Source organism: Leuresthes tenuis, unplaced genomic scaffold (genome assembly GCF_036924035.1).
Source record: "Leuresthes tenuis unplaced genomic scaffold, fLeuTen1.0.hap1 SCAF_18, whole genome shotgun sequence".
NCBI classification, from domain to species: Eukaryota; Metazoa; Chordata; class Actinopteri; order Atheriniformes; family Atherinopsidae; genus Leuresthes; species Leuresthes tenuis.
The window spans coordinates 5,968,420-5,983,023 of NW_027325372.1; the positions used below are offsets into that span (position 1 = coordinate 5,968,420).

Consider the following 14,604-nt stretch of genomic DNA (forward strand, 5'->3'; position numbering starts at 1 on the left):
TTTGGTTTTACATGGAACAAGCTGAGGTGAACTGAGGTGGTTCAATCAATTCTAACAATGGCAATTGTTAGAATATATATATATATATATATATATGTATATATTACTGTGTGTGTGTTGTTTTGTTTGTAGCAAACATGCAACCTCCTGATCACCAATGAATGAGTTTACATTGAAATTTCCTACCCCACCATCTTTCATCAGAGACTATGATTGAATAAAATATGCATGCAAGTATGTAACGTTTAGCATAGGTGTCTCTATGCTTCAAATATCTTTCAAAACTGCTTTTTGTGCTGTGTTTGTACCTGAGTGAGCTTGGTGCTGCTAACTCCCTGAATATCCAGGTAGCTGAACGACTGTTCAACCTGAAATTAGTGAGAAGGGACAGATGATGAAACTCATACCTCAACTTATGAAGTTAGTCTTGTATTTCAACATCTACTCATGGAGGCATTGCATGTTTTGAGACAACAAACGAGCAGCCTCAACACTTTTTTTCTTTTCTTTTCTTTGTTCAGCAAATCACAAATGTCCCAAATGTCCCAAAAGGTCTCTCCATCAGGTGAGCTCTTACATGGACAATCGAGTATAATAAAGTAAACAGATTAACTTTATACTTTCCCTTGAGAATTGCAGGATCTTCACAGGACACGTTTACCAGACACAGACTGTAATTGTAACTGGATGACAACAGATTTCAGATGATAGATGTCCTCTAATTATGGCGTTTAATATCAAAACAAAACGTTTAACATCCATTTGTTGGACCTAACTAATGCTCATGTGGTTAAATGGGAGCAACATCCGGTGCAGAGGCTGTTCTAGTTGCAGGTTTGATGTTGCTTTGCTATGAGCTGTTCAAGCTTATGTTGAGCTTAAGGTATAAGCTTAACATGACTTTTCAGGCTCCTACTTGTTTTGGAGCAAAGAGTTTTCTATGTCACAATAACCTCCAAGATATATTTCCTAATGTTTTAAAAGCTTTAACAAGTGGCTCCACACTTTTGTCAAAGATTTTCTTTAATTCTCTACTGTGGTGGTCAGAGGAGCTTGTGTGGCTGTGCATAATGAATTATTTCCACGACATCATACAGAAACTGAAACATTTAATGATATGAAGCTGGACATGGTATCAGGACTTGAACAAAGGACCTGAAATAAGAAAAAGAAAGAATGTGAAAACAAATGTGTCAAAAATGTGAAAACAAAAGCTGCAAACACTTGCACACATTTTGCTTTGAATCCAGAGTAAGCAAAAAATAATTGTGTGATCTAATCTTGCTGCCAAAGAGAGCAAGTGTGACAGAGGGAAAAGTTGGAGAAAAACAAAGAGTAGACGGGGATAGAGAGATAGAGAGAGGGGATAGATAGACGGAATGAATAAGAGATTGAAAGTATAATGAAGAGACTAAATGGTAAGAGAGCAACATAATATGGAATAGATGGAAACCGTATATATATATATATATAAAGTTTAAGAGATGTGCAAGGAATGGAGAAATAAAAGAAAAGCAGTGTAAGAGCATGAAGAGTGTGAGAATGAAGCAGAAAAAAAGAAGGGCATAGAGAAGCAGTGCCCCCTCCTCTGCTCGTCTTGCCAGCTGTTAAATTCCTCCATTGTCTTTTTTTTTCTCTCCCTGCTGCCTCTCTCTGCTGGGACAGTACACACTGAGGAACAAACCACCCTCTGTTTAACTCTCCCTCTCACACACAAAGTAAGAAAAACTAGTGGCCCACTCTGGAACAACAGGTCAGGGGTCAGCTGGCTGAGCTGAAGGTCTTTGCTTTGCAGATTCCGTTCAGAGAGTTATCTAAGTGTAATTTATTTATTCTTGCTGCTGTTTCTGAACTACGTTCATAGGTCAATAGATTGTTTTTTAAACCTGAGTAGCATTTACAGAAACTACCAAAAGTTCAAAATTATTTTAAAAAACAAAACCAACGCTGTTTAATTCCCATTTTTGAGTTAACTATAGACTTAAAAATACAATGATCATCCACAACATCAAAAACAACTGGAGGTGGATGCAAATGACTTTGTTTTGCTAGGAAATCTTGCATCCTGGTAATCTCTTGGATGTGTCTTCTACACACTCCACCCACCTAAACATTCACCTCCACATGGACACTACACTACCCACTGGGATAATGAGCCCTGTCACACAGCAAAAACTGTGCACGAGCGGCTTGAAGAACACAAGACCAAGGTGGTGACTCAGCCTTCAAACTCCCCTGATCCCAAACTGATCAAGCGTCCACAGGATGTGCCAGAACAAGCCCGATCCACAGGCCCGATCCACATCTCAGTCCCAGACACCACAGGGCACGCCCAGTGGTCCCATGAACATGCCCTGAAAGGTTGGAACTGCTTTGCCTGAATTTGTGTGATGTACACAGGTAGTTAAGACTTACTGGTGCTTAATCTGAATTCAATCAGGTAATCTCATTTAGATTAAAAAAAAATTTTTGCAAGAGGGATTGTAGTATAGTCAAGAGATGGAAACATAACAAAGGGTTAAATTCATACAGCTAAGCTAGAAAACAAAAGTCCATATCAGATGGCCAGCGGGGGGTGACTGTAGTTACAAAACATTACAAACTAACAAAGTCTAGGGAAAAATGGCCCTTCTATTTAGATGACTTGTTACTCCACTAAATGCTTTTAGTCCGTAACAAGTCATCTAAATAGAAGGGCCATTCTAAACTGATAGTTTTGTCCTCTTTAATAAAGCATTATGTTCAGTTTGTAAACTGCAGTGTAGTTCCAGGTCACAGTAATCCTAAGAGCCTGAATAAGGGTGACTTCTTCTCAGATCATGAAGAACAACATGCAAATGTTGAGGCCTCAAAATAAGAATTCACAAATCAATGGGTGCTGTTGAGGTGGCTACATCTATCTCTTAAATATGGTCTACAGTCAGTTCTTGTTTGGTACAGGTCGCTTTGAATAAAATCTCTGCAGTAATGGATTAAAAATAACAAGGATAAGATAGAGATTATTTTCAGGTGTGAACACTTTACAGCAACAATGGCTGTATTTTTTAAATCAAATTAAAATCACTATCATCAGGTGACAACTTCTACCTTTGATATTTTTTAAAAAGAGGGAAAAACATAAAATCACAGATGCATCGTCCAAAAACAACGAGTTGCAGTTTGAAGACCAGTTTCCCTTCGCATCAGATTTTCCTAGTTTATTTATAAGTTGTCTGGCTTGATTCACACACTATTAGTGATACCCCCCCCCTCTTGCCTGCCTGGAAAGTTACCAGAGATCCATCAAAATAGAGGCTGAGAAAAAGGAAATGGCATCAGTAATTTGAGAGCTGCGTTCAACCCTGGGCTAACTTCTGGGCTGATTTCTCTGAGAATAAATCAGGTATCTGATGACTCTGATCTTCTGAAACTGTTCATCAAGCTTAAACATGGACATTCACAAGCTCAGGCCTCAACCGAAACATGTTGGCACAGAAACTTATATTCAGAGGTGCTAATTTCTTTTACCTTAAGTTTGTTTATTGGATCGTGTCTTGCATTAAAAGGGGTCAGATCACTTTCTATCACTTCAGTTGTTTCAGCTTTGTGACAGTTAGTCTTTTCCATTTGATCTTTCAACAAAAAACACTTCAGTTTTCCTTTTTTGCTCATGGTGGAAGCACTATGTTTTTCTCTCTGTCTCTGGCCCTCTGGCTTGAACTTTTCTTCCTGTCACTGTTTTCCTTTCCCACAGGCTGTGCTCTTACAGCTGCACTGTGGGTAAAACTATCAAATATCTCCATGTGGTGGGACCTATTTTCATTTGGTAGAGACACATAAAGACATAGCAAGAGAAAGAGAAAGGGAAGGACAGTGAAAGGGAAAGAGATGCAGCAACTTTCGGACATTTCAGATAAACTGAAAACACAGGAAATTTGAACTAATGTGTGTTTATACAACTGTGAAAGCAGAGATTAATAAAAAAAGCATTCTGAGAGGTTAAAAACAGATGCAACAGGAAGTATGTTAGATGGGTCAATATATGGGAAATTTCAGTTAGTCACAGTCTTACATTGAGTCACATGTTCCTGTATTACCATGAAGAAGTTTATTTTGAGATAAGCCCACGTACATCGTCTTTCTGCCCCTAATGTTCATTAGAGTGGCAAATGTGGATTAACCTGCTGCTGAAAATAGTCCCAGAGAAATGCATTAACTCCTCCCGTTTGGGACGCTAAAGCTAAAAATGTCCGTGTCCAAATTCCAGAGTCGTTTTTGAAAGAAACTGTAGATAAGTGGGGTGTGTCGGAGGTTATGATCTTCAGTTGAAATCAGTGGATAAAGATGTCAGAGAGAGTAAAGAGACAAATGAACACATTGTGGGTTTTAATCATGTCATGAGATTATTTTACAGTAAGAAAAATATCAGATAATCTAACACTACACTGTAGTGTAGATAATTAAATAATCAGGTATTATGCAGTAATTTGTGATGAGTTACGAATTGCTTTGAGTTCACAGTTACGCTAGCTGCTCTGTGAGGCTGCTTTCGAGCAAATACATGTAATCTGCTGATGTTCGGCAGCTATAATCTATAAAGTGTTGACTGTTGTAGTTTAGCATTTCAACATGAGCAAAAATGAGTAAATCAGCTAACAAAAACAAATAAATGACAGCAGTAAAACAATGTTGGGGATTAAAACAACATTTAAGCGTGTAGAATGAGTGAAATTCACACTCATATACAGGCTGCCTCACCTTAGAAGGGACCCGTGCTGTTAGCAGGTAGGCTCGATGTGATGCCAAAGCCTGCAGACACACAGACACAGACACTGTTGGAAAAGCTTCTCCAAAAAATACACACACATTGCAGGACTTGTAATAGTTTAAAGTTAGGTTTAATACTGTAATCATTTCAATAATATCACCACAGCACACAACACTCATCAAACCTTCCAAAAAAGTAAAGGAGCTTGAAATGGACTTTAGTGAAATAAATATTTGATAAAGAAAAAGTTAACAAGATTATGAATTTGTAAGGTGTTTTATAACTAGCAGTACATATATATGGCAGCCCCAGTCACTAAATGCTTTCAAAACAGTTCAGTGAGTATTTATTTCATATATTCAGAAATTCTTTTTTGTTATTTAACCTTACATGTGGTGTCTGCACTTTGGTACGCTGGTGCCACACACACTCACATCACTATGTGTCTTTTTTAGATCCATCATTCAAATAATTTAATAATAAAGGTGGTAAGGTCAGAGGAACAATATGGATAATTAAACTTAAAGATAAAAGAAATAGAGGAAATCTGCTAATTTTTAGTCTGAGTAAGACCAGAGGAGTCCCTTCTCGCCTTACCTCCCAACAGCTTTGCCTATTTCCACTTGCAGAGAAGCCTAAAGGAGCGCTGGACTCCTGAGAGGGTTTTTCACTGAGTGGGATAATAATATATATTATCTTACACCAGGTGTTGAACTGCTGTTCTGGCAGAGAGTGACTGCACATTATGGCTGCTCACTCAAGATTAGCTCATGTGTTTCAAGCTGACAAAATTAGTAACTTATTTTCATCCTGTGTGTGTGAAATGTTTGCAGAATTATGGTTGAAATGGTGTAAGTTAAATGGTCCTTATCGCATTCTCCTGATAATGACGTTAAAAGCACGAGGGCGAGGGGATGAAGGGAAAGCGTGCTGTGGTTGACAGGAGGCTAAGCCAGCTGTGGTATGTACAGTAACCCATTGTATAGCTGAGCGAGGTCTATCCAGGTCACATCTGCTTATGGCCAGCTACCAGTTAATAAGCTATGAAGTCCTCCAACTCGTGGACTCACGGCAGCCTCAGAAAATTGGCTACGATACTGGCCTCCATAAGGTACTAAGGTAGCAGACAGTATGAGATTCAAACAGCCTGTTTCTGTTTATAAAGTCTGGAAACATCCCGGTTCAGGTGTTTTGCAGACTCCAAGCATTTTTATGTGAGTGAAATCTGGACTAAAATGCACTGATAGCAGTATCTGACATAAAAAGACCAGATTCCCTTTTTTCATAAGGAAGACCTGGACTGTCAAATGAAATGGGAGTCTATTGCCTGTGAGCATTTCTGTCTCTATATCCAAAGTCAGCAGGAAGAAAAATGTGTGAAAGCAGTGCTGGAGGACAAGACCTTCGCTCTCAAACTGTCAACAAAGATAAGTTCATTGACAATCAATAGTTCTGTTAATTTGCTCTAATTTTGACAAACCATACATTTTCTGCTTGCTAATTCTCAGAAATACATACAAACATAGCACTTTCACATTTTATATATGAAATGTAAAATAGAAAAAGAGTCACCACATAAGCAAACAAAAAAAATATGTGTTTAGTCGTACCAAGTAAAAGTGCTAACCACCACATCCTCACACTACCAATAAGACATGAGAATCCAGGTTAGTGCAGTCAAACTATGGCCATCACGACGTCAGATTTTCGAGACAAAATATGAGCGCAGGGAGGTAGAGACAGAAACTAACGGTATGATTTCAAGACAGTGTACAAAAAGATCAGTTTCATTCAGGGAACAATGAACAGGCAACCAGATGAACCACCGAGATCAGCGCTGCAACGGCTGGTAAAAAAAAATGGCAAAAACATATTCACACGTTCATCCCAACTGCCTTCATCTAAAAGACTCACTGCTTTATTTCTCTTGCAATGAGATCTTTCCTTACATTTGATTAGCAGAAATTAAAACGAATTTGTCTGATGTATTACTATGAATATTTGGTCTGTTTTGCCTCATTTAAAGAAATCATTGCATGGGTTTCTAATCTAATGATCGACAGCTGAGGAATGTAGTGTACATCTCAGTGTGTGTGTGTGTGTGTGTGTGCGTGTGTCCAAACACCCTGTGGCTGTGAGTGGGCTGCTTAAGTCAAGTCCGAACAGGAGCTGCAGAGCTGTGGTATGTCGACAAAGAAATACGGTACGTGTTAAAACAAATGACATTTTTTAAAAAATGTCCTTGGCTGAGGGCACAGAGCTTTAAAATCAAAATGTCTCTCTTTCGAGTCCTTCTATCCACTTTTTCTTTTCCATTTTCACTCACCCACGTATAGACATGTGAATCCACATACCTGCAGTCACATGAGACCAGATACCCTGCCAGAGCAACAACAATGTTCCTGAGCAAAGTGGCTCTGTGCTGTGTTCAGCGCCTTTTCAGCACAATTCATACAATCTGCAAGAAAACACCCTGCAGAGTCAGATAAGGAGTCCACTTTTGACCTCATACCAAGTCAAAACCAAGTCTGCTTGTACATTCTTCCATGATTTTAAAACAAAAGAACAAAGAGAAAGGTTTGATATTTTGTGCATTTTGGGTAGTCTTAATGGTATTTCAAAGAGAGTGCCAACAGTTTAGGGAAGGTCTTTTCCTGTTTGAGCATGACAATGCCCCCACACAAACTTAAGTTGGCATGAAATGAGCAATTAGCAACATCAGATAATTTGTTACTTTTGAAATGATCCTGTAATCAAATCAGTTTAAGTCCAATATCAGGTCATTTTAAAGTTTGTGTTTGTAGACATGGAGAGACAAAGGGGAGGCAATCAAATCATGACTCACAACAGCAGCTTCTTTCAGACTGAGCTACTGTAGCCGCAGTCATTCAAAATATTTAACAAGCACTTGCAGCTTCACTGCTGGACAACTCAGAAGTCACAGAATTAACCACGTCCAACACATAGTGGTGTCACTGAACACTTAAGGTGCATTAAGCTATGTCTCGACCAGTAACTTTAGTGGACTTTTTTTTAAGGAACTAAAATAGATGATGGTTGTCTGCCTTTTCTATGAAGACAAAATTCCTGCAGTGTTTGAACAAACAGTCCACTAATATATGAAAACAAAAAGATTCTCCTTAATACTGCAAGTCTCACCATGACCAGGGGTATGACTTATCTATGAGGAATGATGAGTTAAAAAAGAAAAAGAAGAAATCTCTCAACAAATATGAAATTGAAGTGGAAATCTACATAGAAACAAATTAAAAAGTTGTATGAATATGCATAGAAATAAATAAAAGTGTCAATGAATATGAACACAAATGGAAATATAAAAATATCTGACAAAACATTTTTCAAATGCACATAATTCTAAATAAATAGTGTTTTTCGTGTATAAATTGCTCTATTTTTATACTTTTAACTTCTTCTTCTAACATTCATATATTGTGATTAAAGTATTCACATCCCTTTATGTTTCCTTCACTGTGCTTTTTCTTCTTCTCACTTGTCTTGTTTTTCCCAGTTATGCCTGACCCTGAAAATTCTTCTTGGTCTTTATAAACCACACCTGCTGTGTGACAAGACTACTGTCACTTATTTCACCTCAACCATCCAGTCTGTTCCTGATCACATCTGAACCAAGAAATAAGAATTACGAAGTTACGGCGCACACAGTTCATTGCTCATTCCAGAGTTTGTCTGCAAATGCCCTGTCATCTCTGGCCTTAAACTATTTTTCTAAAACAAGGAAAAGTCCTTTCTCAGACAAACTCAGTCAATGTGCAGGCTCATATGGTTCTAAAAGGTCAGATAGAAAGGCCACAAAGTTCTTTATAAGCCAATAGTAAGTTAAAATGAATTCTAAAGCATACTTGGAGCCAGTGCAAAAACAGGGATAACGTGCTCTCTTTTCTTGATGATGAAGGAGATTAATTACTGACAAAGTGATCAAATCCCAATGTATCCCAAGTCTTGCCACAGAAATATAACCTGCTATGTGGTGTTTTATTGTCTGTACTTCCTGGTTCAAATTAAACTGCTCCTACTCACTAGTTCCTGTAGCAACATGCCCGCAGCAACACAACTGACTGGATGTTTTGGGGTTAATAAAAGTGACACTTTGCCAGTCATACACACCATTTTATTTAAGACGAGACTTAATCTGATGAAAACAAACTTGACAGAAAAAAGTGGATTTGATTGTATTCATATTATAGTGTTTGGATAAGAAAAGCGCTCACTTACCAGCACTCTGTTCTCCAACTTGTCACCTTTGACTTCTAACTGGACTTTCCGCTTCAGGGTCAATTTAACCCTCCGTCCCACCGCCTCCCGCACACTCTCTACATTATGGGGTGGAGAAAAGGACAAACAACACTGGATAATTAACGCAGAAACAGCTGGAGGGGTCACATTACAGCCTATTACACAATGGGTGCAGGTTTTTCAGAGGGGAGCTTTGATTACCCGCAGCAGCATTTAAGTCCTGTTTAGGATTTCTGCAGTTCTCAGCTAGCTGCGCAACAAACAATATTGGCCACTACATGTCTAATGCTAGCAAATGGGATTAATTTAGATGGAAAGGATTTTGGTCCAATTCCCTATTCCCCCTGCTGGCCCAAACCTCTCCATTTTGCCAGAGAAGTTGCTACTAGGTGCAACTAGCAGCTATCAGAAAGAAAAATGAATGAACAGTGTTGAAAAAATGAATGCATTGCCAACAGGTTCATATTTAGTAAATTCATAATTACAGGTTCATAAAAACAACTCCTAATGCAGTATTTATGTTTTTGTGAATCCTTTGTAGCAACTTTTGATTTATAAAATGCAAGGTGGTGGAAATTAGTGGATGTTAGTTTACTCCTTTCTTGTTCCTCAGGAATAAAATACAAAAACCTCAAATCAGCTTGAATTAGCGTTTTCAAACTAAACTAAAGCTGCCTTTCAAATAATGTTTCAAGCATTTGAAGCAAACTTTAAAAAAGAAAAAGGACCTCACACTCAATTCTATTGCCTGTGTAGAGTGAATGAAACAGACTGTGTCAATGGAATTATGAAGTATGAGCAGCTCTGGTAAGCAGCTTTGTAGGGTAGATCATTGTCAGAGAAATTGTCTCAAACATGAATCCGAGTCACATGGAAACAGCTGTATATGACAAATAACTAAATTCATGTTTTAAACTGGATTCTTACGAGAAGCTGTACCCAAATTTGGATCAGCTTATTTCCCGATTTGCTCTACGATATAAAAGGTGAGTAAAAAGTACACAAGAGAAATGATTGAAGCTAGCAAATATAAAATAATGATCCTCCCCGGCTGAGAAAGTACAGAATTAGTACTAAGAGTATACAGAAAGTAATAATTGACTATATCAATGCCAGCTGCATGTATTATTGTTATTTCATTGGAAGAAAAAAAACTTGTAAGCATCAAATTACACACAAAATGAACACCTGGTGCTTTCCTAATCAGACTTCAGAAGAAAACATTTTCTATTTTTGGCATTTTCCTGGTGCATGTGCTGATTGTTATTAGCTTTGATTGTGTAAATAGTGAGAAGTATAAATTCATTTTTTATACAATGTTTTAAACAACTTGAATTGGTGGGAACGTCTTCACAAAACATTTTTTTCTGCAAAAGGCCCCAACATTTTATTTCTGTAGTGGTGGGAAACTTTAGGGAAGGATGAAACAAGATGGGGGGAGAGCAAAGAAGTAGTAGTTGTTGTTGAGATTACGCAACAGACAGAAAGTATGACAGGAAGAATAACAAAGGAGGTAGGAGAGACCTGAAGAGAGACAGAACGCTAAAGAAGAGGTGAAATGCGGGTAAGTTAGAGAGAAAAGTGTGTGAACGTAATGTGTGCTGGCAAAAAGAGAGCCCTAATGAGCAGGAGAGCATTGGCCCGCCTTCCTGACATCATGCTGTTCCCCTCCTCTCCTCTGCGCTCAGACACATGATGAGGTCATGAGGAGGATCAAAACATTACAGCATGAGGCAGCGTAGGGGCTGATCAGAAACACATGGGTTTCTCTCTGCGTCCAACTTGCTCATATGAGAACTAAGCAATTCCCTAATCAAATAGTAAGAACCTGTGACAAGTAAAAACAAAACTGATGATTGCTCTCACACTCTATATTCTGCTCATGCAAAGGCAGCCTGGGAGCTAATTCAATAAACATTCCCAATATTCTGAAAGTGCACTGAAGTTTTAAAACCTAGCAGTAGTATGAAGTCATAATTCCATCAATAAGTTCTGCGAGGAAACACTGGGTCACAGCGTTTATGTGGACGTTACTTTGACTTATACCCCCCACCCGACATTACTGTACAATAAGAACACTTACTCACAAGATGTTGGTAATTCCAGACAACATTATCCTTTTAAAAAACTGAACTAAACACAGAGGAACAGAATACTGAAGCTTTGGATTTACCAAAGCCAATGTGAGACCAAAGGCTGGTTTGTTGTCACATCACTCCAGAACCCCAATCAATGCAGTGCAAATTAAACAAGTCAAAATCCGCTTGAAGAAATACGTTAAGTTTCACATTGGTCCTCACTTGTACTGTATTGTCTGATTGGGCTCATGTGTGCTTTTCAATAGCATGCAAGTCTGGTGAAATCAAAGGAGCGACAACTATGTTGGTATCTTGAGTGGGCTGCTCTGCCATGCAAGCTCCCACTTACACACGGCTGGCTCGTGTTTCCCGTCCCACTGTTTTGGCAGTGTGAGGGGAGTCTGTACAGTATCTAGCATGTGGTTTTAATGTTGGAGATGATCGTCTTAAAGGGCATCAATCTCAAGTATTTGCAACGATGACCAACAGTTTGCAGGTGGTGCTGACATGAACACTTTGATAGCAGATTGATTGCATAAATTAATTATCAAAGACCCACTACAGCATTTAGGAAATCCCTCTAAAAAATAATCCAAGTTCCTCAAAATTGTACATTTGTAAGGTTTTCAAAGAAAAACCCTTGCGTGTCCTTAAAATGCCCTTCAAGATGTTGAGTCATACCCAAGTCATATTCATAGATCTCTTCCCAACTTTTCCTCCTTGATAAGGTACTCACCCTCAGACACCAAGAGATGAGAAGCTAGCACAAGCTTTGAGGACTATGAGAAGTTAGCAGAGGGCTAGCGGGTGCTATTGACCACTCCCATGACCAAGCACAAAGACACTAGTTGCTATCCACTGGGACTGGATCTAGAAGAGCAAATGGGCACAGGATCCAGCTTGCTTCACTCGTCTGAGTTCCCACTTACCCCCGGTAGCATCCGGCTAACGTCTCCATGCAACTTGTGCCAACTTCTCATTTCATTGGTTCCTCACAATGCATTTTTGTATTGTATTGTAGTTGTATTGCCCCACTCCACAAGTAGTCTGAACTGTCTCCTACAGTCTCCTACGCCTGACCTGCCATCTGTCTGACTTTGCCTTTCTTAGACTTTTGGTGGCTCTCTGCAATTTCAAATAGCACGGATGGCTGATTTTATCTTGATGTCTTGAAACATAAAAAAAGGTTCCAGCTTCATAAATAACTATTTTTGCTTCCTTCATTTACATATCTGAATATATGATAGTCCCCAAAGACTCAAGACTTGCTAATGCAAATGATTGCTAATGATTAATAGATGTTCACTTATGATCAGGGGCTTGTGATCGAAATTAGGTGAGATGTGACTTCTTTCTTATGGGTTAATCATTAATAAGAGTTAACTGAAGAGAATGGTTGATGAGTAGTTGGGAACCATCCTAACACTGAAAAGGCTAGGTTAGACATGGAAATGCTTTCGTGTCTGTATCACTGCTGAACTTTCTCTTCAACATTTAGAGGCACACATTATCCTCACTTTCCTTTAGTTTCACAAAAAGGGCAGACGTGGTTGTTTTTTATTTTCAAATTGAAATGCTGATGATGAGCAGCAGCAGGTCACTCTGTCCTATTAAACCAAAAGCAGAGCTGGCAACAAAAAGGCCCATTCATCACTCAACCCAGTGACATACAGTGGGAGATTGGGCTGCAGACAGCGTAACAGAGAGCACGGGGTTGTGAGTCAGCTTCATCATGCAGCACTAGCTTAATATGATTGCCTGAAAATAAATAAAACGAAAAGTGGCTTATTGAGGGTCAATTTTTTGTAATTTAGCTTTGATCATTATTTTAAAGTGCTTACATAAATGAGTCACAGCCTACTGCTTTTTCTTTCTCTGTTAAAATGAAACCCTCAAACAAAAACAAGACATTAGCCCAAAATAGCAGATATCAACAACTTAAGTCCAATGATTTAAGTCTCCAAGAGTCAGGAAACTCCAGCTTACTCGCTTAGGGTCTCAGCAACCCTAGCAGCACCAGTTACACATCTAACTTTAACTCAACAGTTTACTTTCTCCAGTAAATTTGCTGTGATTTACTGTTCTTTTGGACGCTCAGTGATCCAGGCAGTCTGTGTTGATAATATCTCACAATCCAAAGGAATTTCGCAGGACACACCCCTCTCCCAAAGCCTTCTCTCCCCCACTTCAGATAAGGAAGTGGCAGAGGATAAACTTTCAGGTAGCCAGCCAAACCCTGAGGGCATGAAAATAACTTTTCGCTGACATGCAGCAACAGCACAGAAAAGATGAAAAACTGATTTAAACTTTCAGTTGATGCAAGACAAATCAGCAGAATATGCTCCTATGTATTAAGGCGAGAGCTGAGATCAATTTCGGTTCGTCTATGAAACTTCAGTTTCTTCATACATTTAATACACTTAATGTGACTTTTACTTGCTGCATAGTGATTAGGTATAAATCGGTTATACTTCAAAGCATACACAAAAACTAATATATCTTTAATATTCCTTCAGTGAGCCATAAGGTCTTTTTTTGTGAAAATATGTTTAACCAGCGACAATAATAATGCAAATAATGGCTAACTAGTTTACTCAACATATCGCTGACTTATTTACTTAATTTCTTAACAGTGTCCGTCAGGGAGCAAGTTAGCTGACGTTCAAGTTAAGCTTACTAACGGTAACTTACCGAACAGGTCATTGGGAATGTCTGTTTTTTCCTCCGACATTTCTCCTGCAGAAGTAAACACCCCGACGGTGAGGGCAACAGAAGGGTTAAACACAACAGCAAAAGTAGCTGCAGACCTTCACCAGGTGGAGCGGCAAGAATACGGCAAAGGTGTAGTCCCGTTTTCTTTGGTTACCTGTCGACACCCTGCTTACCTAACTATCACTGTCCGCTTCCATCCCTACATGCCTGTACACTCACAGACACGCAGTCACACACAGCACAATCATACACACGTCCTTTACTTCTGCATAGTGGTTGGAAAAGATTAGAAGGGGTAACAGCTTTGCTTTCAGTATGAGGCTTGAATCCAAAGTGAGTACAGTCGAATATGTCAACAAATCACACAGGCACATTTCTTCACACACGCACATGATCCCTCCTTTCCTTCCCGTGCAGTCGACGGTTTGTTTATGCTGCTAAAAGTAGGGAAACCCTGACACCTGGTGGTCGCTTTTACGCATTACAATCTACAACTTTAGTTTTCTTTAGCACCATCAGCGGAAGTTATGTTAATTGTACAACATACTTTAGAGGATGCTATGTACACACATGTATGTGTTCAGATGTTATTTACAGTTTTTTTTTTAGTATTTTATAACAGATGGATAGCTCTAGTTGAGGTTGGTTTTCATGTCTTTGTAGTGTGGTGACTTCATGTCAAACTGAGGGTGTGTCCAGACATCCCATGACAATAAGTTTGAAAAAAAAAGTATATCATAAATGATTAATTAAAAATATACTGATACCAATAGGCCAGTGTCATTAAATGTCATC

The 14,604-nt window shown here is 38.8% G+C and overlaps 1 protein-coding gene across 1 annotated transcript in view; it reads right to left on the reverse strand.

The window, feature by feature from the left end:
- Window positions 1-14,176, reverse strand: part of LOC140274604 (F-actin-uncapping protein LRRC16A) — a 29,829-nt gene extending 15,653 nt beyond the window's left edge. The window contains exons 1-5 of the mRNA XM_072369943.1: window positions 13,905-14,176; window positions 13,789-13,833; window positions 8,999-9,096; window positions 4,738-4,788; window positions 309-368 (exon numbers count right to left, since the gene is read on the reverse strand). Of these exons, the coding sequence (XP_072226044.1) occupies window positions 309-368; window positions 4,738-4,788; window positions 8,999-9,096; window positions 13,789-13,828 (249 nt within the window). The 5' untranslated portion in view covers window positions 13,829-13,833; window positions 13,905-14,176. The remainder of the gene's footprint in view (window positions 1-308; window positions 369-4,737; window positions 4,789-8,998; window positions 9,097-13,788; window positions 13,834-13,904) is intronic.
- Between the last annotated feature and the right edge of the window lie 428 nt (window positions 14,177-14,604).